General features: G+C 38.1%; 1 protein-coding gene across 4 annotated transcripts in view; it reads left to right on the top strand.

The window, feature by feature from the left end:
• CEPT1 (choline/ethanolamine phosphotransferase 1) overlaps positions 1-26715 on the top strand; it is a 48455-nt gene that overhangs the window by 1399 nt on the left and 20341 nt on the right. For 2 of the 4 annotated variants that reach the window (XM_060201894.1, XM_060201892.1), the window contains exons 2-4: positions 6963-7372; positions 15158-15305; positions 17711-17852. In XM_060201894.1, coding sequence (XP_060057877.1) covers positions 7034-7372; positions 15158-15305; positions 17711-17852 — 629 coding nt within the window. In that variant the 5' untranslated portion in view covers positions 6963-7033. Of the gene's footprint in view, positions 1-6960; positions 7373-15157; positions 15306-17710; positions 17853-26074; positions 26160-26715 lie in introns of those variants that run through there. The other 2 variants (XM_060201893.1, XM_060201895.1) reach the window with 2 other exon arrangements.

Genomic DNA, 26715 nt, shown 5'->3' with positions numbered 1-26715 from the left:
CTGTTTATAGCTAATAAAGAAATTAGATAAACATACCTCTTGTGTTAACCTGCTCAGGCAGTTATCTTTACTTGCTGTGCAGTTAATAGAGTTCTGCTGATAATTTACAACTGTGATTTTCACAAATTCTAACTGTCCCACACCCAATCCTTAAAATTTTCTAAATCTTGAAAGTCAGGCGGTAGTGCAGCGGGTTAAGTGCAGATGGCACGAAGCACAAGCACCTGGGGAAAGATCCTGGTGCGAGCCCCGGCTCTCCACCTGCAGGGGTGGGGGTCGCTTCACAGGCGGTGAAGCAGGTCTGCAGGTGTCTTTCTCTCCTCCTCTCTGTCTTCCCCTCCTCTCTCCATTTCTCTCTGTCCTATCCAACAACAACAATAATAACTACAACAACAATTAAAAAAAAACAATATGGGCAACAAAAGAGAAATAAATATTTTTTAAAATTCTCTGAATCTTTTAAAACCTCAGTTACATTTTACTGCATTGTCAGTTTGTTTTCCAGACAGCAGTGAGTTACTTTTTAAGCTGGCTAAATGTACTAGTGTTCTTTCAGGGAGCTTTTTAAATTTATGTTTTTGATAATTTAGTCTTTAAAGATTTGTTTTTACAAGAGAGTGAGACCAGAACACTGTTCATTCACTTTTGGTCTATGTGGCGCTGGGAATCAAACAAAGCCTAGGACCTCACATGTAATTTTTCAAGGACTGAAAAAAATTATCTATAAAAGGACATATTTTCTCTGCTGAGGGAAGTTGTTTGTGTTTGTTTTGAATGCAAAATTTCAACTTCAGTAAAACAGTAATTTTAAATTCTCTTACACAGTACTGGTTTTGATTCCAAGTCTGCTGAAAAGGCTTTTGTTTTTGCTAACTTGCTCCATGTATCACTTGTTAAATAATGGTGAATGTAATTCGGTGCTCATACTACTAGCATTCTTTCTTCTTTTTTTTTTTTTTTTTATTTGTTAATGTCAGTCATCGGAATTCAGTCATCGGAATTTTCCTTTAGTAACAACGTAAAGGTAACAAATAGCTATGTAGTCATCACTTCCTGTAAGAGAAGTGTAAACATACTGCTGAATCAAAATAGCTCAAGCTCAGCACTGGTGGACAAGGGAGAACGAGAATTCTGGAATTTCACACTACAGGTTGTGTGTTGTGTAAGTTTACCTTTTGCTCTGAACACTTGGACAGTTCTTGTTTAGTGTGATGCCTATCCTGGCTTTTCCAAGCGTGAATGCAGAAATAGTGTAAGTAGCCTGTCATTACCGTCTGCTGCTCTAGTATAGATATCCTACACCACCTATATATAGGTCCACAGGTTAAGTGTAGATTTAGTAAAGGTGTTATGAAGTATTTCTGTTTTTTTTTTTTAAACTTTCCACATAAATGTTCCTGCCTGCACAGAGATAACTATTTGTTAGACCATATGTCACCTCCTCTGGACTCCTACAACAGCTTGTTCACCGCCTGTTATATCTTAGCTGTTTTATAATTTAGCAATGAGAATGTCTGCCCCCCACACACACACACATGCACCCCTTTAGAGCACTTTAAGGTAGGATAGGATAGTTCAGTTTTTTTCTGTGTGTGTGTGTGTGTGTGTGTGTGTTTCAGTGTCTGGAAGAGCTACTTACTAATTAAATAGTAGATGGATCATATTTGTTCATCATTCCAAATGTAAGAACTAAGGGCCTTAGTGGAAGCTATGGTATAAGATAACTGGGAAAAGAATGTTAAGACACGAGTGTCCCTTGTGCTTATGAATCTTAGAGACCGATATTGGAGAAAAGCCAAGCAAACAAAATGTTCAAAATGTAGTATGAAGAGAGCGGCACACTAGAGCCAGGTTCTGTCAAAGGAGGGAAAAGCCTAATGTAGCAAGAGGACTGAGATCAATATTTTAAACTGAACTGCAGGTGCTGAGAATTTTTTTTATAGTTGAAATACTTTACCACTATGACTTACAGAAATAGTCTTAGTTAACTACCACAAAACTATGGTTTTCCTTTTAAGTTTATTGGTGGCTTTCCACAACATCTGAATATAGTCTTATGTTTTTGGCATTGTAAGTCTCTTTGACTTACCAATCTCCATTTAGTTGAGTCCTCCATCTGGTTTACTATTATTTATTCAGCTGTAGTTATTGAATGAAACAATTCATAGACTTCAACCATATTTTATCAAAAAAGTGCATCTCCAACTATTTTCTGGCTCAGCACTTTGTTTTCTGGGTAGAGCCCTTCACAGTGTGTATTGTTATTTGTGTGCTTATCTGGCTTTATTTTTTCCATTGCAAATGGGAGCTGAAGATGTGTCAGTCTTGTTTTTTACTGTATTTAGATATTAACTGAGTGCTTTTAGAACTTGGAATCTACTTGCTCATATGAGCTATAGTAATATTTTTCATTTCTTACATTTTTTTTAAAAAAGTTCCGTATTGTGTGACAATATAAAGACATTTCCCCCTCACTCTTGAGCATAGACAAAGAAAGCTTCAAGTGACTAAAATATTTTTGTTACTTTTGTACCTCCTATGTACCTACCACATCTTTATTCCTTTCTCTTCCTATAGTTTACTCTTTCCTGTTCCCTGGAGATAATACTGGCTTTTCATTTGCTGAAATTCAGAAACAGCTATTTTTTGTTGGTTGGTTGGCTGGCTTCTGAAATCATTTTCATGGAAGTAGGCTCTGGGTTTCAGGTATGATGGGAAAAAGGTAGAGTGGGATTGGCCTATTAAAGTAACAGTGGCCTTTTTCTTTCTTCCTCTCCTCCCCAGTTCTTTTTTTATTAGTGATTTATTATCAGTTTATAAAATTATAAGATAATAGGAGTATAATTCCACACCTTTCGCCCCACTAAAGTTCTTATCCCCATTCCTTCATTGGAAACTGCAGTAATTCTCCCAAGATCACAGATATGGGTTGACTTTTACATATATATTCTTTATTGGTCCTGCCTTTTCTTCCTTCCTAAGTCACACCTACGTCTCTTACTACTTCTGAGTGGCCTTCCTTTTTTTTCTTTTTTCTTTCAGGATATTGATGGGATTGGGGTTTAGAGCCTTCTAGTAATCTTTTCCTAACAACTCTCCTTCTTTGGGAGTATGGACCAAAATTCCTGTTTTGGGAAATTATAACTTCTGTGATTGCATCTCCACTGGACATGGATGTGAGCAGATCGCTCCATACCCCTAGCCAGTTTCTATCTTTCCCTGGTATTGTAGTGCTCTGGAGAAGTAAAGTTCTGGGACACATTGGTGAGTTCGTCTCCCCAGGGAGTTCAGGATGGAATCATAGTAGCATCTGCAACTTGGTGTCTGAAAAGCAGTAGGATGTAAAGCAGGAAAAATTGTTTAACACGACCCAAAAAGTAGGAGTACAGCAGATGAGAATACAGGTTTTAGAGTAGAAAGAACTTAAGTCTATTTTAGGTCTGTCCCTAGGGGGCCTATGACTTTACTAATTTTTGCTTGAGCTTGATAGCTAACGTGGAGGTGGACTAAGAATACTGTCTGAAAATGTAGTCAGAGTTGAGAATAGGACTAGAAAGCTAGATTAGGGCAGAAAGTAGCTCCCAAATTTAAAGAAAATGTATAATTACAATTAGCTGTTTACCATGCCGATCTGACCCAGGGCCCATATATATTCGTAGCACAGGAGCTTGTGTAACTTCTGAATCCCCATCAGTCTGAGCTCACAGTCCACAGTCACATCTGGGAACATCCGAGACTGCACTCATTTCAGGACCAGTCTTCCTCATGTGGCAGAGTCGGCTGAACCAGCCTCCCTTCAGAGAATGGAACAATCCTTGCCATTGTTAGTGTATAGTGAGGGGAAGTTCCTGGAGGCCCACAGAAGGGTTTATGATAATGTTCCTGTTGTAAGTGGCCAGTGAGAGAGGGAACTATTAGAGGTATAAGCACATCATATCCAGGGGAAATCCAAGGTTCTCTGACTAGAGCCCAAGGTGATGGGGTGGCCTAGTAATGACCAAAAAGGCTATCACAAGTGAGCCAAGTCTCTTGCCCTTTTCCAGTTTTTGTAGACCCTTCTTTATCTGAGGAGCTTAGTTGTTTTAAGTGATGAGTGTCATTTATTGTATCCAAAGTAGCCTCTTTTTTACATGCATATATTGAAGGCATAGTAGCTATCTGTGTGTCCCAGGTTCTATCTGAATTCATACTTGGAGTCTCATTGCTGATAGCATCATGGAGATAATGTGGCCTAAGCAATATTGCTAAAAATAATCTTTAGAAACTCATTGGCCTTTTTTCATGTATGAATGACATAATGACTAGCTCTAGAGAGTTATGTCCAAATTGTATATTTTCCTAAAGGAGAAAGAGGAGGTGGAAAAAAAAAATTAGGTCAGAAGAGGAAAACACTAAGAAGTAAAGTATCAGTGTATGTCTAGTACTGCCAAATGCTCAAACTTAAAACCGTTTGGATCAGTTGACTGTAGCTGTCAGTGCCAAAAGCAGGTCAGCACCTTCAACATCACCTTTTTTCCCCTTGCAAAATAGGGGGATGGATTACTATAATGATAAAATATAAATTGAACTACAAATTGACTAAATCTTTAATGCTCATTTTAAAAGGCCATTCCATAGGAGCGAATGTAATATAGCTCAACAAAGATGAAAATATATCATTCAGTTATACAGTAGAAAATTTAGCTACCATAATTTTTTAATCTAAAGTGATTTTGTCATAAGCTTAACATACAATCATTGTTTTACAACAATTTTAATCGATTGCTTTGTGATATAGTTGTATGTGGAAGAATTATTTGAAGTTGAAGGAAATTAGCTTTGATTTGTCTCCTTAGTTTGACAGTTATTTCAGTCATTTTTGCAGAGCACTTTAGGTAAATTGAGGCATAGCTCTTGAGTTTTTTGAAATTTTGTTTAAGGAAGTTAATGACTATAATGAGTTTTATAAACAAGTATTTAGACACATGATTTACTCAAATATATTTATTAAACACATGATTTATCGAAATATATGTATTTATGACACTTGAGATTATTAGTGACAGTGATATTTTTGAATATATATGGGAATTGACAGAAGAAATCCTGGGTGTGTTTTGATAGCAAATCTATTATTGAGCTTTTCTAGTCTCCATATCACATAATGTATTCCCATAGAGCAGCATTTCTCCATGTCATGGTGTATTCTGGATAGTTTTCTTCCAGAAGATCAAAATATAGGACTCTTGGTTCAGTGCCATTACCCTTTTAGTTCTAAGATTCTTTTTTTAATCCTCTTATGGTTTCTCTTCCTCTTACCATGAGTTTCCACAGGGTTCTTTATCCTTTTTTTTCCTTGCTTAATCCCCCCCCCCAAGAATTTTTCTACCTTCTAATTTCTTACTAGACTTTGGCTTCTAAATTGTAGCCTGAAACGTTCATCTTTTGCCAAAGCTTCAGTCATCTGACTGTATAAAATACTTCTATTTACAAGTTGCTTCTATGCTTTCCCTTCCCTCATCTTCAGATTCCCTCCACCAGAAACCAAAGTTTAGAAGGGAGGGGGAGAGCAAGAGAGAAACTTGCAGCATTGCGTCACTACTTGTGAAGCTTCCCTCCCCTGAAAGTGGGGACTAGGGGCTTGAATCTGGGTCCATGTGTGTTATAATGTGATGCTCAACCAAGTGCACCACCACCACCCAGCCCCACTCAGAATCCCTTATAAATAATCTGCTTATGTCAATACTTTTTTCCTAAATTACCTGAGCTGTCACTTTGCTAATAAATATGTATTATTCTTGTAAAGGTTTTTGTTTTTTGATAAGATTGAAGTTGAGAGGGAAGGGATATAGAGAGGGAGACAGAGTGACACCTGCAGTACATGCTTCACTACTTGTGAAGCTTCCCCACTACAGATGGGAAGCAAGGGCTCAAATCCAGTGTCCTGTCCATTGTAACATGTGCACTTAGCCAGATGTGCCACCACCCAGCCTCTTATGGACCTAATTTTATCCTCACCCAGAATGCTGTCTATATCCCTTTCCACTAGTGAGTTTTATCTTTTAATAGAGCTTACACAGAAAGCATGTTTGTTTGAATACCACTTTCCAGCTGTGTGAGCTATAATAAATTAATTAGCTTCTCTCCCTATCTTCAGGGGAAAAGCTTTGCAAGCAGTAAAGCAGTGTTGCAGTAGTCTCTCTTTCTCTGTTTTTCCACCTTCCACTCAATTTCTCTATCTTTAGCCAATAAATAAAATCTTGAAAAATAAATTAACCTCTCTATGCTTTAGTTTCCTTTTCCATAGAAATGGGAATAATTTGATATCTCATACATTCTAGGCTTGTTATACAGACTAAATGAGTTGCCCTATGAAATGTGCTTCAGGTGTTAAGTATATAGTAAGTGCTCAATAAGTATAGCTATTATGTAAAATACATAGCATTAAATAAAAATCCCATTTAAGATCCCCTTTACTGAAGCTGTTTCTGATATTAATTCCAATTTGCTAGCTATCATTGGGTATGAGTATGCCTTTGTAACTCAGTTTCTGTTAGGTTGTCAGAAAAGTCATGACACATTTCTGCATAGGAAAAAATATGTCACTTTTCCTACAACCTAATGTTCATTTCTAAGATTTGTTCTGTTATACTGAAAGTGGTGGGAGGTAGAAAAAAGCAGCATTCACTTTGAAGTCATATAAGCGATAAGAGTTACAGGAAGATACTGCTTTTAAAATCCCTTTAATATGTTTCACTTAAAGGTAAGGATACATGACTTCTTGTGGCTCAGAACCATCAATGGGCATCAGATCTAAAAGCATACCTCCTGTTGTTTGATTTCTGTTTAATATGTACTATCCTAATAACTACTTTAATGTTTCTTAATATGCTGTAGCTAAGCAACATATCATATATTAATTTTGGTCTGTGTACCAATACTGATAATGACTAATAAATTGACAGATGTTTTTTCTTCCCCAGGTAAAAACCAGCCACATAAAGCTATAAAATAAGACAAATAATTCTCTTCATATAAAAGATAGCCAAGATCCATGAGTGGGCATCGATCAGCAAGGAAACGATGTGGAGATACTCATCAGGAATCCCCTGTGGGCTACGGGCATATGAGTACTCCAGGGTGTGTATTAAATAAATTATTTCAGCTACCTACACCACCATTGTCAAGACACCAATTAAAGCGGCTAGAAGAACACAGATATCAGAGTGCTGGACGGTCCCTGCTTGAGCCTTTAATGCAAGGGTATTGGGAATGGCTAGTTGCAAGAGTTCCCTCTTGGATTGCCCCAAATCTCATCACCATCATTGGATTGTCAATAAACATCTGTACAACTGTTTTATTAGTCTTCTACTGCCCTACAGCTACAGAGCAGGTAAGAGAAATTTTCTTGAAACAGAAATGAGCACGTGTTATATACTAGAAACCACTATAATTGGAACCTAGGGTGATTTTTAGCTAAAGATATAGCAGCTATGATTCAACAATAAATCAGCTAAAAGCAATCTGATGGTTATTTGCCAATTGTTTAGAAATATTTTATCATGGGCCAGCTCAAGGCTTCCATGGTAGAGCACACACATTACCATACACAAGGACCCAGATTCAAGCCCCAAATCCTTACTCGGGGGGTGGGGATGGGAGGGCAGCTTCACAAGTGATGGAGCAGTGCTGGAGGTGTCTCTGCATGCGTGTGTGTGTGTGTGTGTGTGTGTGTGTATCTCTATCTCTTCCTCCCCCCCTTTTCCCTCTCCTACTTTCTCCCTTTCTCCGCATTTCCATTTTTCTCTCTCTGTCTCTCATTCCCTTAAAGAAGAAAAAAAAAAGTCCTGGGTTGGGGTGGGGAGGGGAAAAGAACACTGGGAAGATCTGAGTCATACAGACATCAAATTGAGCAATAACCCTGGTCATAAAATAATAAGTCATACTATATATATAGTTAATAAAGCTTTTAATTCAAGCTAATTTATGCACTTATGAGAAACCAGAACTAAAGGGTGAACTTTGGTTGTACTTGGTAAGGGCAAGCAGAGATAGATATGTAAATGTTCCTTTTAAAATCAGTGATTTTTCACTTCTTTACAAAAGTCTTTTATCATATTTTTCAAAAGTGGCTGAATAAAATTTCAGCAAAGATTAAAATGATCAGAGAGTGGCCCAGGAGGGAGTGCAGTTCTGGAGTATAGGATTTATAAGTCTGAGGTCCTGTCCTGAGTTCAGTCTCTGATACCGAATGTTCCAGAATGATACTCTCATTCATCACTTTCTCTTGTTTATAACTTAATTTTTTCTTTTAAAATAAAAGTCTCTGGTAATGAAATGGCATGGCAGTGTTAGATCGATCTTCTCAAAAATGTTTTTCTTTCCATTTCAAGGAGAATTAAATTCACAAGTGTCTCCTTTTAATTTCCATTGTTTTAAAGATTGATAAAATTGCTTATTTAGAGTATCAGTAAAAAGTAGCTGGTGGACCAGGAAGATAGCTCAGCATTAGAGCATGCCTGAAGCCCCCAGGTTCAATTCCCAGTACTGCCATATGCCAGAGTTGAGGAACGTTCTGGGGTCTCACTTGCTCAGAAGAATAAAAATCTTTTTTTCCAAGAAGCTGTAAAAATGTTTTTTATTTCATTAGTCAAATAGATCAAGTATATAGCCTATTCATCCCCACAGTTGCCCTTCCCTTTACTTATTGTATTTAGTACATTATGTTTAGACTCAAAACTTTATAATTCTTTTGGGTCTTATTCAAGTAGCTGAGCATTAAATATCATGTCTGTAGTCATTGCCGGGCTAACGTGAGGGCTTTTCTTCCTGGGCATGTGCTCTCTGGGTTGGAGAGAGTTCGACCGGAGCCAACCTGGGCTGCTGCTTAACTCAGTGACTCTAGAGAGGAACCAGGAACTCATGGCAGAACAGGAACACAATGCATCTTTACTGATCAGAGACAATGCCTTTATATATATTTTTAACTGGAAGTGGCAAGTCAGAAAAGGAAATGGCTAGGAAAGGAGGGTGGAGAAGAGGAAAGAGCAGGAAGGTAGAAAGCTTCCCTAGCAACTGTTGTGAAGGTTTTAACCAGCAGGATTAGTTAATACCTTGCAGGCAGGGCAGGTCTCAGACAAAACAATGATTATGTAAATAGACCATAGTATAAGCCATGGAGCAGAGCAGGGGGGCTCGCCGACATCTCCCCCTTTCTTTTTATCTAATGGCCATAGTATCAGGAAAGCGGTGTGCTTTGTGAGGCAAGGAGTCTGACAGGATGAGGCTCACCTTTGGGGTTACTACTGTCCCTCCTTGCTCAACCTCTCGGTAGAGAGAGAGACTAACAGGATTGACACGCTCCTCAAGTTCAAGCCCTGCCAAGTTCAACCACATCCCCACAATTTCCCGACATCTCCCTCTTTCTAAATGGCCATATGTAAATGGGTCAATGTCTGTAAAGACTCCATTTCTGTCAGAGGAATAGCAGTATAGGGGTGAACAGAAACCTGTATCGTGCAGGCGTTTTTATAAGAACTGGAATAAGATGGAGCGATAAGTAAGAGTAGCAAGGGATAGCGTGAGACTTAAGAGAGACCTGGTAGGCCGAGAGGGGCTGCCTGATAGGCTTAAAGGGGTGGGGCCTAACGGCAAAGGGGCGTTTCCTGACTCTGGAGGCAGGGCCTATCAGGCGAAGGGGTGTTTTCTGCCTCTGGGGGTAGGGCCTATCAGGCAAGGGGTGTGGCCTGCCAAGCGGAGTGGCTTGTGGCCTACCAGGCAAAGGGACTATTCGGCGGCGCTGTGAGTCCTAGGACAGCTGGCTGCAAAGTCCATGGACTGCTGCAGTCAGTCTTTGAGAAGCCCAGCAGCGTAAAAGGAGTGTCCAAGAGGTGTACCAGCAAGTCCCTTAGAAGCATCAGTCCAATGCCAACGACCAGGGGAAGAAATGCTAGGGGATGAAACTCTGCATGTCTATCTCGGTGGGGAAGGACAACCACTGAAACTTTGCTTTTCTGTAGAGAGTGAGCTGGAACCGCCAAAAGGTGACAGGCGAGACAGAAGCAGGAAGGGCAGACAGAGATGGGCAAGAGAAAGGCAATAAGAAAGTTCTGTCCTTAGAATCTGAATCGGGTTCTTCAGATCGTGTCAGGTCACATCATTGACTTCAAGGGGGCACTTTAGTAGTGCCATTTTGTGGGTGATGTCAGAGGACGGGGTTCAAATGGATTTCCAGGCATTCCTTTATGAAAATCCTGTTGAAAACTCCTTCATTTAACTCTGCCTGATAAGAATATAGCTTCAGAGTTATACTTTTAACCTTAAAGTTAAATGTTTACCAAACTTGAAACACACAAATAAACATGTAGTCTTTAACACACAGGAGGAGAAAACCTTTTGTTACGAAGACATATCATGTCAAACACAGATTTAGATCTGTACTGTCTTTTTTGAACCATTTTTACTCATAGTTTTGTTTTTTTTTTTTTTTACCAGAGCACTGCTCAGTTCTGGCTTATGGTGGTGCAGGGGATTGAACCTGGGACTTTGGAGCCTCAGGCATGAGAGTTTCTTTGTGTAACCAATATGCTATCTTCTTCGCCCATGCTCATACAGTTTTCAAGACTAAACGTTTCACATTTATACCAAGATGTAAAAAAAAAGTTTTAGGATTGTTTCTGGATGTCTCCAGAAATCATGGCTGTGTCCAGCATTTTTTTTTATATAAAGTTAGTTAAGTTTCAGAGTACTCAGAGAAAAATGGGTCGTACAAAAATTCATTCAACTCACAAAACACAACTGAAAGCAGAGGGGGCAGACAGCAAGCTTAAGATATTCAGAGAGAGCGAGGAGAAGGGAGAAAGAAGCGGTAGGGAGGTTTTGTTTTTGGGCTCTGTGTACCAGATATTTTTAGATCCTGATGTGTCCCATTATGAGTCCCTGAGGGCATCCTACTTCAAAAAGGGCCTCAAAATCCCAGTTAGGCTGGTTCTGACTGTTCCTGCGGGATTGGTGCAGGCACCCGTTCCGAAAAATGGCTTCCGATAGAAGAAAGAATCGAATCAGGAGGGTAGAACTAACCATGTGTCTTCAGTCTTGGGGACTGCCAAGGAGAAGGCTCTGCAAGTTAGAGTCGCCCTTCTCCGTGGGATACATGGGAGAGGGAGTTGACGAAGTCCCAGGGGAAATCTCCGAGCATCTCCCAAACTCTATGATCACAGTCAAAAGGAACCAAGGTGTGGCCCAGAGCAAAATATCCCAGAGATAGAAAACCTGTCTCATGAAAAAAGAGTAGAGGATTTGGGAAACCTCTTCCTAAGGAGGAAGGTCACCCATGGCAGAGGGGTCTCAGAAAAATAAGAAGAGGGAGAAAATGAATCACAGTGCCTTTGTAAAACACAAGGCTGCAGAGAGCCAAGGCCGTATACTTATCTGGGGCACCTTCGTACGTCTGCCACTTGTGTGTGAAGCTGGCGGGTAGGTCCCTGTTCAGGTGCCCAGATGCTGGGCTAGTGTGAGGGTGTTTCTTCCCGGGCACATGCTCTCTGGTTTGGAGAGAACACAACCAGAGCCAACCTGGGCTGCTGCTTACTCAGCGACTCTAGAGAGGAACCAGGAACTTGTGGCGGAGCAGGAATGCAATGCATCTTTATTGATCAGAGACAACGCCTTTATATATATTTTTAACTGGAAGTGGCAAGTCGGAAAAGGAAATGGCTAGGAAAGTGGGGTGGAGAAGAGGAAAGAGCAGGAAGGTAGAAAGTTTACTTAGCAACTGTTGTGAAGGCTTTAACCAGCAGGATTAATTAATACCTGCAGGGGGTCGCTTCCCAAGTGGTGAAGCAGGTCTGCCAGTGTCTATCCATCTCTCCCTCCTCTGTCTTCCCCTCCTCTCTCGATTATCTCTGCCATATCTAACAACAACAACAACAACAGCTATAACAACAACAAAGGCAACAATAAGGGAAAAATAGCCTTAAGGAGCAGTGGATTCCTAGTGCAGGCACTGAGCCCCAGTGATAACCCTGGAGGCAAAAAAAAAAATCTAATTTTTAATCCTATGAAGTTCCTATGTTTTTGTTCCTTAAAACAGTAACACCCAATAGAAATGTTTGTGGTGATGCTTTTCTATTTTTATGTGGTCCAGTATGGTAGCCATAGTCACATTAAAGCCAAATATGGGCTTATCTGTTGCCTAATGCCACAGAAAGCCAGATGTTGTTACACCAGCTTTCGTAAGAAGGAAAAGATTCTCTATTGCAGTCCAGAGTGCAGTGGAGGTACACACAACACTCAGATCTGTTTCTGCCTCGGTAGGACAAGGGTTTAGAAACTTCAGGAGGTGGGTTTTGGGAAAGATAGAATAGGACTTCATGACCCTCAGATGATCCAGCTTCATGAAGTGTTTCTGTTATTTCCTCCTAAAAGAAAACCTACAACAGGTTTTATATTCTTATCATTGTTTTTGAAAGTAAAAGACAAGACAGAATGGGCTGTGGGTGATAGTTTCAGCTCTTCAGCTCTTTGTTCTTTGCAAGTTTGGTTTTTACATATTAGCTACTTCTTACAAAAACAGTTTGTGTAAACAGAATGCTGAGAGTTATCTTTTACCTAATTGGTCATTGATCTCAAGTTACCTCACCCCTGTAAGGTCAAGTTGGGTAGCTTTTTTGCTTTTAGGGTCACAATTTCAACATCTGCCTGTTGTGCAGTTGAAATGTATTGGCTTCAACTGAGCAATTGATTTTTATATTTTTACTTAATTTTAATGGATTTTAGCCAAACTAGATATATGACTAATGTCTGCCGTATAGACTAGAAATTTAGTGGAGTCCCTTTCAGAGCAAGAAGCAGTAAGTCCAAAGTCTAGAGCATGGGATTCTTAATCACACGGGAATAGTCACTCAGTCCAGTGTGCTTGAATGTCAAGTATGCTTTCATAATCACAGTTATTGCTTTCAAGGTTTGTAGCTCTGGCATAAGGACATAGATAATGTAATTCTTTTATACCTGAATCTCCTAAAATATGAGACTCTTAAGAAAGAATCTTATCTTTAATAATTGAGAACTGAATAGATCTTTACCAGAGAAAGCCTTCTTTGAAATACGGAATATTCTGAACATCATTTATAGTTCTGAGTACTTTTAATTTGTAACTCTGAGCACTTAATACTCACAAATTAACTTGATAACTAGTGTATGAGAAAATATTCTTATAATTATTATGTTTTATAATCTGTTTTGATTATGTTTTATTTATAAAATAGTAAATATGATACCAAACATTCTTATACATCTTTTAAAAAAATATCTTACTAATTTATTTTGGATAGAGACAGAGAAGTTGAGGGGGGAAGATATAGATGGAGAGCAAGATACCTGCAGCACATCTTCACCACTCATGAAGCTCCCCCCTTTGGGTGAGGACCAGGGGTTTGAACCTGGGTCATTGCGCACTAGATGTGCATTTAATGGGGTGTACCACTGTTGGTCCCTCTTACACATTTTAAAATATTTTTTTAAATACTCCCTTTTGTTGCCCTTGTTTTATTGTTGTAGTTATTATTATTGTTAACTGATGTCGTCGTTGTTAGATAGGACAGAGAGAAATGGAGAGAGGATGGGAAGACAGAGAGGGCGAGAGAAGATACACACCTGCAGACCTGCTTCACCACTTGTGAAACAACTCCCCTGCAAGTGGGGAGCTGGGGGCTGGAACTGGGATCCTTACACAGGTCCTTGTACTTTGCGCCACATGCACAACCCACTGCGCTACTGCCCAACTCCCTTTTTAAAAATATTTTTATTTCTTTACTGTTAGATAGAGACAGAGAGAAATTTAGAGGGGGAGTGGGAGCCCTCCTTCACCACCCACAAAGCCCTGCTTCACCACTCAGGAAGCTTTCACCCTGCAGGTGGGAACCAGGAGCTTGAACCTGCATTGTTGTATATTGTATGTGCACTTAATCAAGTACGCCACCGCCTGGCCCCTTTTATACATCTTTTAAGGGAGCAGACTTTTTTTTAAAAAAACATATGATTCAGCATTACTGGTTTAATTTCTGTCCAAGAAAAGAGAAACTATTCTTTAAAAATAAAACCATGAGTACTGAAAAGTAACATTGTATCAGTAACTGTATGCTAGATCATCACTATCCCCTTGTTCCATGGAACATTGGAAATGTATGTTTAGAAATAAGTTACATGCTCAGATTAATTTGGAGGATGACAACATAGCATCTCCCTCTTGAATATTCACAATATGTGCTATCCACTTAAGGGCAAAAGATGTTCCATAGTTGAGAAATATGTTTAATATTGTCTAATCTGGTGCTTCTCAAGTGAGTTTGATAGGATTTGTTTTCCTTTGTAATAATTATAATCTTGACAGGTACAGTTTGAGAAAAATTACCATAAATTATTCATTAGTTGAGTCTTAGAACCTAAATATTAAGAGAGATCTTATAGAAAATAGCTAGTTTTTATCTCTCATGGTATCCCTGTGATTCTTTCTTTTTTTTTTTTTTCCTCCTCCAGGGTTATTGCTGGGCTCGGTGCCTGCACCATGAATCCACCGCTCCTGGAGGCCATTTTTTTCCCCCTTTTGTTGCCCTTGTTGTAGCTTCGTTGTGGTTATTATTATTGCCCTTGTTGACACAATTCGTTGTTGGATAGGACAGAGAGAAATGGAGAGGAGGGGAAGACAGAGAAGGGGAGAGAAAGATAGACACCTGCAGACCTGCTTCACCGCCTGTGAAGCGACTCCTGCAGGTGGGGAGCCGGGGGCTCCAACCGGGATCCTTACGCCGGTCCCTGCGCTTTGCGCCACATGCGCTTAACCCACTGCGCCACCGCCCGACACCCCCCCCCCCCCCCCGTGATTATTTCTGCAGGGTAGTTACAGAACATCTGTGTGAGCACTTCTACAAAACAAGCATTTGATTTTTGCAGTACTGATTGCTTTAAAAAGTTTTCCACTATTATAGTACTTAGATCTTCTCTTCCATGGCTTCTAACCAGTAATATTTCTCTGGATGAAGATAATGCATCTGCAGGTAAAAAATATACTGGCCAAATAGTAATCAAAAATATACTGGCCAAATAGTAATATACTGGCCAAAAATATACTGGCCAAATAGTAATAGTAATGTCAATATTGTTGTCATATTTTATTTTGCAGGCACCTCTGTGGGCATATATTGCTTGTGCATGTGGCCTTTTCATTTACCAGTCTTTGGATGCTATTGATGGCAAACAGGCAAGAAGAACCAACAGTAGTTCTCCTTTGGGAGAACTTTTTGATCATGGCTGTGATTCACTGTCAACAGGTATTTACTTTTTAATGTTAATAATTAGAAGCAATAGATGGATACACAGTGGTTTTAGTAAATTAAAGTTCTTTGGCATTATACTAGTGATCAGAATAAGTGACTTTGTATTAAGTTTCAGTATTTTCATAATATTATACATCTTGTTATTTATTTATTATTAGGAAATTTACAAGTTATTCTCAGGGTCCTGGAAGTGATACATCTGGTGGAGTGCATATATACAGTGCATAATGACCTGGGTAGGGCGGAAGCTTCATGAGTGGTGAAGCAGTGCTGCAATTGCCTTTTTTCTCTCTATCCCCTTGCCCTCTCAATTTCTCTCTGTCTCTATCTAAAATAAATAAATAAAATTTTAAAAAGAAATTAGTCTCTACAAGTTCTTTTATGATTAGTGCTTTGGTACCTAGCATTAAAAAAAAAATCTTAGGGCATAGGGGGTCCAGGAGATGCTCACTCAATGGGTAAAAAATACATGCTTTACCTTACATAAAGCCCTGGATTTGATCTTCAGCAGTACATGGAAGCATCAGATAGCTCTATGAATGGTGAAGCACTGCTTTGACACTTAACTGTCTCTCTTTACCTTCTTCCCCTCTCTCTCCCTTCTCTTCCTTCTCCCTTTACTTCCTTTCCTATTTCCCCTTCCCAGAAAAAATAAAAATTGGACGAGGCATGAGACTCAACAGTACCATACATGTGTATGGTCCTGGGTTCATTCCTCAGTATAAATAAGAATAAATAAATAAATAATCCCTATGCATAATTGTCATCATCTAAAATATCTTAGGGCTGAGGAGGCAGCTTAGCATGCTAGAGCATGGAGCCTGTATGCCTGAGTTCTAGGAATTGATCCATGACAGTCATATGCCAAGACTGATGCTGTAATGTCTCTCTCTCATAAAAATAAATATTTAAGGAACCTCCTAAATTACAGGCATAATGGTGGGGGGCTGGGAAATATGTGGGTTTTATATTTAAATGGATAATATGTACAGATTTAGAATCATGTTGTAGACTTAGTGTAACTGTGACAATGGGTTTAGATTAAAAGACTAGAAAGAGTACTAAAGTGCTAACAACAGATGAATTACCACAGCTAGATTATAAGTTCTATGCCTTTGTTTTCCTTTTAAAATAATATTTTAGCATATTTCTTCAGGGAAGAAATAATTTAGAAACTATATGACAATTTCCTACTAGTATGCCTAACAAGAACTTCTCTCTGTCCCCTATACTTATTTTCATGAGGTCTTTCAGTTAGTTTCTGTTCTTATGGCACAGCATTTACAATATAAGAACACACAAAAGCCCCTAATAGTTTGCCCCCTAAAGTTAGATTGCAGATGTAGGTAACATACTCAAGCATATTTCAGTGTGTCCTGACACCATCCTGCTTAATAGAGGAAGGTCAGCTGAGTGCTTAAAACTTTTAAGACTCGGGAGTCGGCGGTAGCGCAGCGGGTTAGGCGCAGGTGGCGCAAAGCACGAGGACCAGCATGAGGATCCGGGTTCGAGCCCCCTTCTCCCCACCTGCAGGGGAGTCTCATCACAGGTGATGAAGCAGGTCTGCAGGTGTCTATCTTTCTTTCCTCTTCTCTGTCTTCCCCATCTCTCTCCATTTCTCTCTGTCCTATCCAACAATAACATCAAAAACAACAATAACTACAACAATAAACAAGGGCAACAAAAGGGAATAAATATATATAAAAAAAACTTTTAAGACTCAAGAAAAACTTAAAAGCTTCCATAGAATAAAGACTAGTGGGGCATTTTGATGACTATCTTAGTCTAATTTGGTGACTGAGGAATAATAGATCTCTTCCTATTTTTAAATGACAGTCATTTTGCTCTGTAGTTTGATTTTCCAGCCTGGGCGGAAGGATAATAATGAACTGGGGTGAAACCCAGGATCTCATACATGCAAAGCATGTGCTCTCACACTGGTACATCCTCAGTCCTTTATTCCCTAACTGTAATAGGAAAACTAATTACAGGTTATTAGTAAGAAGATAGCCATCACTCTGAAGCAGTTAGGCCCCTGTTACAAATTACATAAGCATTTACTTTTCTCTTTTTCACTCTTTGCTTCATAACTTATTCCTTCTGAGTAATATATTATGACTTAGTTGGGAAGATTTACTTAAAAAAAAAAAACTAAGGTAATTTAGTTGCTTTCAGGAACTTTGGTTCCACTATGTAGGGTATTGACAGAATAAGAATCTAAAATTGTGGGTAAAATATAATTGAAAAGATTTCACTTCGCTGTCTTGCTACCATAGACAACTGAGAGTATGTTGTGTAGACATTAAATGTCTTCCTTTTGGCAGGTTTAAAATCATTTTTGTCTCAGTTATTGTTTGTATCCAAATTGTTTAGTTTTAATTGTGATCTTTCATTTGCAGTTTTTGTGGTTCTTGGAACATGTATTGCAGTGCAACTCGGGACAAACCCTGACTGGATGTTTTTTTGTTGTTTTGCTGGGACTTTCATGTTCTATTGTGCACACTGGCAGACATATGTTTCTGGAACCTTACGATTTGGAATGTAAGTAACAGTCATTGTTGATTTTGTTTTCGCTTTTGGATATGGAAAATGTTGCTTATAGGTACTTGGGCATTTAGGGATTATCCGATTAAGTGACTGAACTAGTTTAGTAAGTAAAAAAAATTAAAGTTCTTATTATAGCTACAACTTCATGGTCTCTGTTGTGTGTACTTCTGTCACATTTTTTAAAAGGAAAATAATAGCCCCGCCTCTCACAAATTCACTTGCCTTTCCAACTATTCTTCAGAGGGAATTTCTTTTTTGCCTTAACACTTTTATTTTGACATATAAAAGAGCATTTTTCAGGGAAGATAAAATAGTTTATGTGAGCAAATAGCAACTCTGAATTATAAACGTCATCTCTTAGATATTTTATTCTCTTTTATTCAGCTTATTTAACAATTTATAAGAATCAAAGCTCTTGATAATTAAGACATGAGTGTACCATATAGATTAGTACTAACAGCAAAATACCCAAGAATTTAAAAATTAAATATAGACTCTTAAATTTCTAAATGAATGCTTCTTACCTGGTGACTGGTACCTTTCCATAAATATTACTGATTAAACCAGTCTTAGAACAAAGTTAAGGATAAAATTCACCAACTGGTTTTTGATGAAATATCACAGATCCTATTTACGTGGCGTAGGACTAAAAGACAAATAATTTGAGAAAAGACTGAGTACTTTATGAAATGTCAAATAAAAAGTCTCTGATGACAAATAAAAGAAAAACATCTTAACATAGTCTATGATGAATCATTAATTAATTATTTTAATAGTTTTAGATCCCTAGTAAATGTAGTTTTCTAGAACTTGAACAAGCCAGAATGCTCAAACATTCAGCTATTTCCTACAAGTTCAGTTGAGATGTTTTATACTGAACTCAAACCCCATTAAATAATATTTGAAATGTTCTTACTAACTCAGAAATTATTAATATTTTAGGTAAACTGAAAGATGTGTCTCAGAAGAATATTAAAGTAAAGGAGTTTACAGAAAGAGGTTTTTGGAGGGTGGTGGTACTGTATTTTCTTTAGGTAATTTTGGTTTGCAAGATTGTAATGTTTTAGAGGCATATTTTCACACTTCTTAAAGCTGCTTACACTCAGCTTTCATCTTTAGTCCTTTTTGTAAGTGACAGTATGAATGTCCATTTTAAAAATATATGCCTGCACATTCTTTAGTGGTATGAAAAATAGTGAATACTCTGAAAATATCAGAGATTTCTACCATAGCTTTTACTTTCATCTTAATTATTTCATAGTCATTCTCTACATTAGATAAAATCACAAAATGCAGTAAGCCTTTTAAGATCAACTGATTGCTCTAGTTCAGTGTTAATTTTTAGTGATGTTACTATTTTCAAAAATCTAAAGTAGGGCCAGGTGGTGGCATACTTGGTTGAACATTCATGTTACAAAAATAGAAAATGTGTTTTATTTGGATAGCTATTCATTATTATCTTACAGTTAACTTCTAAGCCCTTATTTTAAACCTTAATTATCATATAGCCCTGATTTATTCTTTTTAAGTAAAAAGCACCAACCACAGGGTGTGAGTACTGAAGGAAAGAAAGAGGGGGCCAGGCAGTAGCTCACCTAGTAAAGTGTACACATTACAGTGCTCAAGGACCTGGGTTCAAGCCTCTGGTCTCCACCTGCTTCACTAGTGGTGAAACAGGACTGCAAGTGTGTCTCTGTCTCTGTCTCTCTCTCTCTCTATTTCCCCCGTCTCAATTTCTGGCTATCTATCCAGTGAATAAATAAAGATCATAAAAAATGAATTAAAAAAAGGAGAGAGATTGAACCAAGGAAGTAGGGGAAGAGTAGTTTTTTTTTTTTTAATATATTTATTATTGGCTAGAGACTAAGAGAAATTGGGGGGGGGGAATAGACAGGGAGAGAAACAGAGAGACCTGCAGCTCTGCCACATCATTTCTGAAGCTTTCCCCCTGCAGGTAAGGAGCAGGGGCTTGAACCTGGGTCCTTGTGCACTGTAATGTGAGCATTTAACCAGGTGCACCACTGCCTGGCCCATAGACAGTGTTTTTGTGGAGTTTTGATGTCAGACCTTTCCAAACGCCAGTCTTAGATTTCTCTTACATTTCATTAATGAAATGGATAATTGCAAACAGTTCCATATTTTTAGATCAAAAGATACCAGTGGTAGATCGCAAGCAACAGACTGGAGAATATCTAGAATATTAAGGGTCTTCTACGTCTTGCCAAGAAATAATGGGCATTTTTACCTTGAACTTGTAGAAAACCATTACAAAACCTAAAGCATAGAAAGACTAAAGTACTTTATGGGAATTAGTTTGTTAACATTTTAGAGTGTGCCAGAAGCAAGGAGACCCTCTTAAAAGACATTTGCATACTCAATATAGAAATGATGATATCAGAGGTAGCACAATGCCACTAGAAATTAAAGAGAGTTAAATGGTAGAAACTATAGAACATATTCTCTATTTGGATATGGGGAATGAATGAGAGCAGAAACTGCAGTGAGTTCCAGTTCCCTTTCTTGGGTGGTTGAATGAGAAGTAGAGAAAGACATTATAGGAAGAAGAATCTGTTTGAAGGGAGAGTTCTATCTGGAAATTGTATGAAAGGGTTCTTAGGCATCCAGATAGAATCAGAGTTGCATAAAACTTAGAGGGCATGCCTAGAAAGAAACCAATAAAAATTATTGAACTGCCAGAGTAGAAGAACACATAATAGAATGAAAAGCCAAAAGATGGATGAACTTCAAAAGAGAATAAACACTAAGTGCTGCCAAGAATCAAATTGAGGGCAGAGAAAAATTGTACATTCAACTTGTCGGTATGACGCTATCCAGAGTCACTTATCTGTAATGTTGGAGTAAAAGCCAGATTTCTGGCAACGGGAAATGAATGGAATAAACACACAGCTCATAAAGGTGACTTGTAAAATATGTGGCTACGGTAGAGAGCTAGCCATTACAGGTGAAAAATGGGCTCAGAGGATTTTTTGTTGTTGTTTTTAATGGAAAAGTTTCAAGAAATTGACTGTATCTGGAAAGAAAAGGGAGAGAGGAAAAGAATAATATACAAGGTGGGGCTGTGGTGGTGCATCTCACTGAATCCACATGTTACAATGCACAAGGACCCTGGTTTGAGCCCTTGGCCCCCTCCCCTTTTCTTTCTTTTTTTTTTTTTTTTTGCTTCTTTTCTATCTCCCCTTTCTTGACAGTGCTTCTGGACTGAGCAAGTAGAAGTCTAATAGAAATGAATACTGCTTATTGGGACTCTTTCACTCCTAGCCTAGCCCTTGAGGATTTTGACTAGCTTAGATATGAAAGATGGTTGAAAGGAAATGGGCTCAGAGCCTAGAACTAATCATCAGAAAAAATATTTGTATTTGAGTTGAGCTTCATTCGTAAACATTTGTATATTTTTCATTTAAAATGTTTATGGATTATGTTAAATGAAAAGCTTATATTTTCTCACTCAGGGCTTAAACGTGTGTGTGTGTGTGTGTGTGTGTGTGTGTGTGTGTGTGTGTGTGTGATTTAATAATGATTAACAAGATAGTAAGATAACAGGGGTACAATTCCACACAGTTTTTACCACTAGAGTTACATGCCCCATCCCCTCCATTAGAAACTTTATTCTTTATCCCTCTGAGAATATGAACCAGAATTCTTTATAGGGTATAGAAGGTGGAAGGTTTGGCTTCTGCAATTGCTTCTTTGCTGGAGATGGGCATTGGCAGTTAGATCCATACCCCCCAGCTTGTTTCTATCTTTGCCTAATAAGGTAGGGCTCTGAAGAGGTGAGGTTCCAGGACACATTGGTGAGATTTGTCAGCCCAGGGAAGTCAGGATGGAATGATATTAGCATCTGCAACTTGGTGGCTGGAAGGCCGTAAAAATAGAAAGCAAATTGTTCAAAAAATAGGAACCCAAAGGTAGTAATAGAACAAATGAAGTTAGGGGTCTTCATGTGGCAAGAAACTAGGAAGTTTACTTTAAGTATGTTCCATGGGGCCCGTAACTTTAGTAATTTTTGTCTGAGCCTGATAGCTAAGATGCAGCTGGTCTAAAAGTATTGTCTGGGAAGATGGTGTCAGAGTTGAGAATGGGGCTAGAAAGTTGGATTAGGGCAGAGAGCAGCTCCCAAATGTGAGGAAAGTATATAAATACCATTAACTGTTAAACCTATCAATCTGACCTAGAGCCCATATCTATTCATAGGACTCTTTGAGTCCCTGTCAGTCTGAGCTTGCAGTTCATGGTCACAGCTAGGAACATTCTGGGCTGCACTCATTTCAGGACCAGTGTTCCTTGAGTGGCAGGGTAGGTCCCAACCTCCCATTGGAGAGTAGGGCAGTCCCTACCATTGCTGTTCTACATTGAGGGCAATGTACAGGTGTTTTTTTTGTTTGTTTGTTTTCCATTCACTTATTTTTATTTTTAAGAGAAAAGTGACTATAGGGGTAGAGAGATAGCCTACTGATTTTGTAACAACTTTTTTGCCTGAGGTTCCAAAGTCCCATGTTCAATCCCCAGCATTGCTATAAACCATAACTGGTCAGTGCTCTGGTGGAAGGATGGGAGGGAGGGAGGGAGGGAGGAAGGAAGGAAGGAAGGAAGGAAGGGAGAGAGGAAGGAAGGAAGGAAGGGAGCGAGGGAGGGAGGGAGGGAGGAACGAAGGAAGGGAGGGAGGGAGGGAGAAAGGAAGGAAGGAAGGAAGAGTGACTATAAAATACATTTCTGGAGAGTTGGGCAGTAGCACAGCGGGTTAAGTGCATGTGGCGCAAAGCTCAAGGACAGGTGTAAGGATCCGGGTTCAAGCCCCAGGCTCCCCACCTGCAGGGGAGTTGCTTACAGGTGGTGAAGCAGGTCTGCAGGTGTCTGTCTTTCTCTCACCCTCTCTGTCTTCCCCTCCTCTCTCCATTTCTTTCTGTCCTAACTAACAATGACGACATCAACAACAACTACTACAACAACAATGAAAAACAATAAGGGCAACAAAAAGGGAAAATAAATAAATATTAAAAAATACATTTCTGAGACAAACATCTGGAATTTAAAATGAATATGATTGCATTGAAATATTTTATATTGTAAGCTTTTCAAAAGCATGTTCACATGATCTCGCATCATTACCTATGCCACATATGGGCTTTTGAAGTGGAAATAGGTACATTACAGGAATTGACATAAATATTCTTAATAACTATGACTTAGATAATTTAACCTTCTGTGTTTTACGGTGACCTAGTAAACTTCTGGACAGAAATGGTATGGGTCCGGGTGGTGCTGTCACCAAGGGACTGGAAAGTAGATAGATAGATAGATAGATAGATAGATTGATAGATAGATAGATACATACATACATACATACATACATACATACATAGGTAGATAGATAGATACTGACATGATAGATTTCTCACCAGTACATTGGTGGCTTCTAAAAGTTTGGTATTTGTTCATTTATTGGGTACGGATTAAGAACTGATTTCATGTCGGATTCTGTGTGGCCTTTGAACTTAAGGGAGACATTGAAAGTAGCACAATAGTAACAGGTGATCTTAACACAACACTTACAGCAAGCAACCGATCATCCAAAAAGATCCCCCAAGAAATGAATTTGAATCTTGATAGAATCATGCATGAGGCCAGGATCTGTCCTTCAAGCCAATTCCTGAAAATGAGAAGCCTCTGCTAGCCTTGAAGACTCTAAATCAGGATAGCGCCACAGATAAACCTCTTTTGCCTACTTTGTAGGTGTTTTTTAATATAATCATATTTATAAGTTTTTAAAACCCTAAACTGTCTTAATAAAACTGTATTTTTGCAAAACATGGACCTTAAAGAAAAAAACACATTGTAAAAGGTAGTATTTCAGAAAACAAACAAAAGCTGAAGTTAACTTTTCAGGAGAAAAAGATAAACTGAACTGTCAAAATACCTTCTCTCAGGTGCTTATTTCCATGTTTTCTTGTCTGCATATCAGTTTGGAAAAAATCCATAATTTTCATGATCCTCATGTCCTAATTTGTAAAAATAAGAGTTAGATTAGAAGATAGCTAACAGCTTCTATTACTTTTACAGATTGTATTTTTTATGTACATTTTTATGTACATTTTTTTATGGCAGGCAGAGTATTATATTTTTCAATTTAAGCTTCTCTAAATCTCTAAAGAATAAATCTTGTTGGGAATCGGATGGTGGCACACTCTATTGAGTGTAAGGACTGGGGTTCAAGACCACCCCTCCAAACCTGTCCCCTTCTGTAGAGGGAGAACTTCATAAATAGTGAAATAGTGCTACAAGTATTTCTTTTTTTTTTTTTTAAATATTTATTTATTCCCTTTTGTTGCCCTTGTTGAGTGGTATAGGTATTTCTTCCTGTCTACTTCCCCTTTCCCTCTTGGGTTTTCTGTCTCCAATAAAATAAAAATAATAAAGAGTAGGTAACTAAGAAAGAATAAGTGTAATGATTAAAAAATGCTGTCAGGTAATGTGTTTCTGTGGTTTAAAAATTAGGAAACTGGGAGCCAGGCGGTGCACAGCAGGTTAAGTGCACATGGTGTGAAAAGCAAGGAGTGGCTTAAGGATCCAGGTTGGAGCCCTCCGCTCCCTACCTGCAGGGGAGTAGTTTCACAAGTGATGAAGCAGGTTTGCAGGTGTCTATCTTTCTCTCCCCCTCTCTGTCTTCTTCTCCTCTCTCCATTTCTCTCTGTCCTATCTGCAACAACAATGACAGCAGTAACAACAATGGTAATAATAACAGCAATAGTGATAAACAACAAGCAACAAAAGGGGAAAATAGTGCTGGCACCAAGCCCCAGCGGTAACCCTGGAAGCAAAAAAAAAAAAAAAAAATTAGGAAACTTCTTTTTGAGTTTCCTATATAGGATCTTCATATCTTTAAATGTTGTTTGTTTGTGTGTTTGTTTTGCTGTCTTAATTGCTCAGTTCTGCCTTACAGTGGATTCAGGGATTGAATTTGTGGCCTCCGTGCCTCAGACATGAAATTTTGTTGCATAAATCATTTGCTACTTCCCTGGATTTAAATTTCTTTTCACATGAATTATTAAGTACCAGAGATTCTTCCTTCAGTTTCCAGTTACTCTGTATGTTTTTTAACTCTATTTATTCATTAGGACCTTACCCAACAATTTTATTGAATTATTACTAATATGCGACCACAGTTAGTCAGATCACCAGGCACAATTGTATACCTCTTTATATCAGCATTCCTCAGTTCTAAATTTAGATTATATAGCTTTTATCTGAAGTCTATTTTATATTATTGTTTGTTCCTTTTTGTTCACCATCTGTGTTCCAAAATATTTTAATGATTGAACTGGACGTTTCACTTATGCTTACCACTAATAAACTAATATTAATAATGCTAGTGTGGAAATAAGGAAAGATGGGACCAGGTTGTGACACACCCTGTTGAGCGCACGGGTTTGAGTCCCAGCTCCACACCTGCAGGGGGAAGATATATAAGCAGTGAAGCAGCTCTGCAGGTTGTCTATCTTTCTCCCTCTCCCTCTTCCTCCTCCATTCCTCTCAGTTTCTCTCTTTTCTATCACATAAAATAGAAGACAATGAAAATACAGAAGGAAAAAGTTAAGTATCTGAGCTAAAGATTATCGGGAAACCAAACAAAGAAATTATCTGATTTTTGTTCTAAATGTACCAGAAAAGTCACACTTAACTTATTTGCTCTTTCTACCTACTTGTCCTAATTGTACTGAGTTAGTAGAGTTAACAACAGAATGAGGTTTTAGACAGTGAAAGGGTCTAAGATGATGAATGATTTTTCAGACATGTGGATAACTAACTGTACACTAGATTTTTTTGGAAGCATTTTCTAGCCATAGGGAAGTATGGACAGTTCTACCATTGGACCTATGTCATAGCTGTAATTGTCAAGAAATATCCATTTCTAGACAATAGAAAATGAAGTATTTTTATTCTAGTCTTTGCAACTACTTATGTCATTATTGTCTTGCAGTTTTCTTTTTCACCTTTTCTTCTTTTGATTTGGGTAAGAAATTTTAGTGTATATTTAAGGTTGGTAATATTTTGTATATATGCATTGTATCAATGAATCTTTAGACTTCTTTATAAGGAGAATGCTACCTTTTAAGCCCCTTTACTACCTGTTTTGGTAGAACTCTTTAGCAAACGCTGTGAGTAAAGTTATTTTGAAATGTTTGTTTCCTTATGCATAGATTCGATGTTACAGAGTCCCAGATCATAATTATAATATGCCAGCTTCTCACAGGAACCTTGGGACCTTGGTTCTGGAACTTCACGGTAACTGCTAGAATATTCATGCTGTCCAATGAACAATGGCGTGAACTCAATAAAAAACAGCACCTTTGTCATGCACAGAGTAATTAAAAAGTAAAAAAATTAAAAATCTTACTGGTGGTATTTCACAGACAACTCATTAAAAAACAATTGATTTTAATATAATAGGGCAATAAAAATCCACCTTATTAATTTTTTTTTAGAAACATTTCTATTGACTTGATACTAAAAACAAGTCTTTCCTATTTACTTATGTACCCAATATCACTTACTTTTTTAGGTAATACTTTTAAAAATACCTTTCCACCATTAAATAGAATCTTTTTTATGTTTTGTTTTTTGGGTTTTTTTTTTTTTTTGTATTTGTGTTTTGAAAATAGAGCCAAGAGACTTTTCTTTATTCATAAGTTGAAAGGACTCTGTAGTAATGTAGGAAATATTCTGTTCCTTAACTTCTTTAGCATATACTTTAAGCAGTCTACTACTAGTTCTTTTGCTTGGATTTTCAAATGTCTTTTATTATTATTGTTATTATTATTACTATTAACTCTAGAAACTA

Source organism: Erinaceus europaeus, chromosome 11, assembly GCF_950295315.1.
Source record: "Erinaceus europaeus chromosome 11, mEriEur2.1, whole genome shotgun sequence".
NCBI classification, from domain to species: domain Eukaryota; kingdom Metazoa; phylum Chordata; class Mammalia; order Eulipotyphla; family Erinaceidae; genus Erinaceus; species Erinaceus europaeus.
Note: the sequence above shows the minus strand (reverse complement) of the source record. Positions and strands in the feature narration are given on the sequence as shown.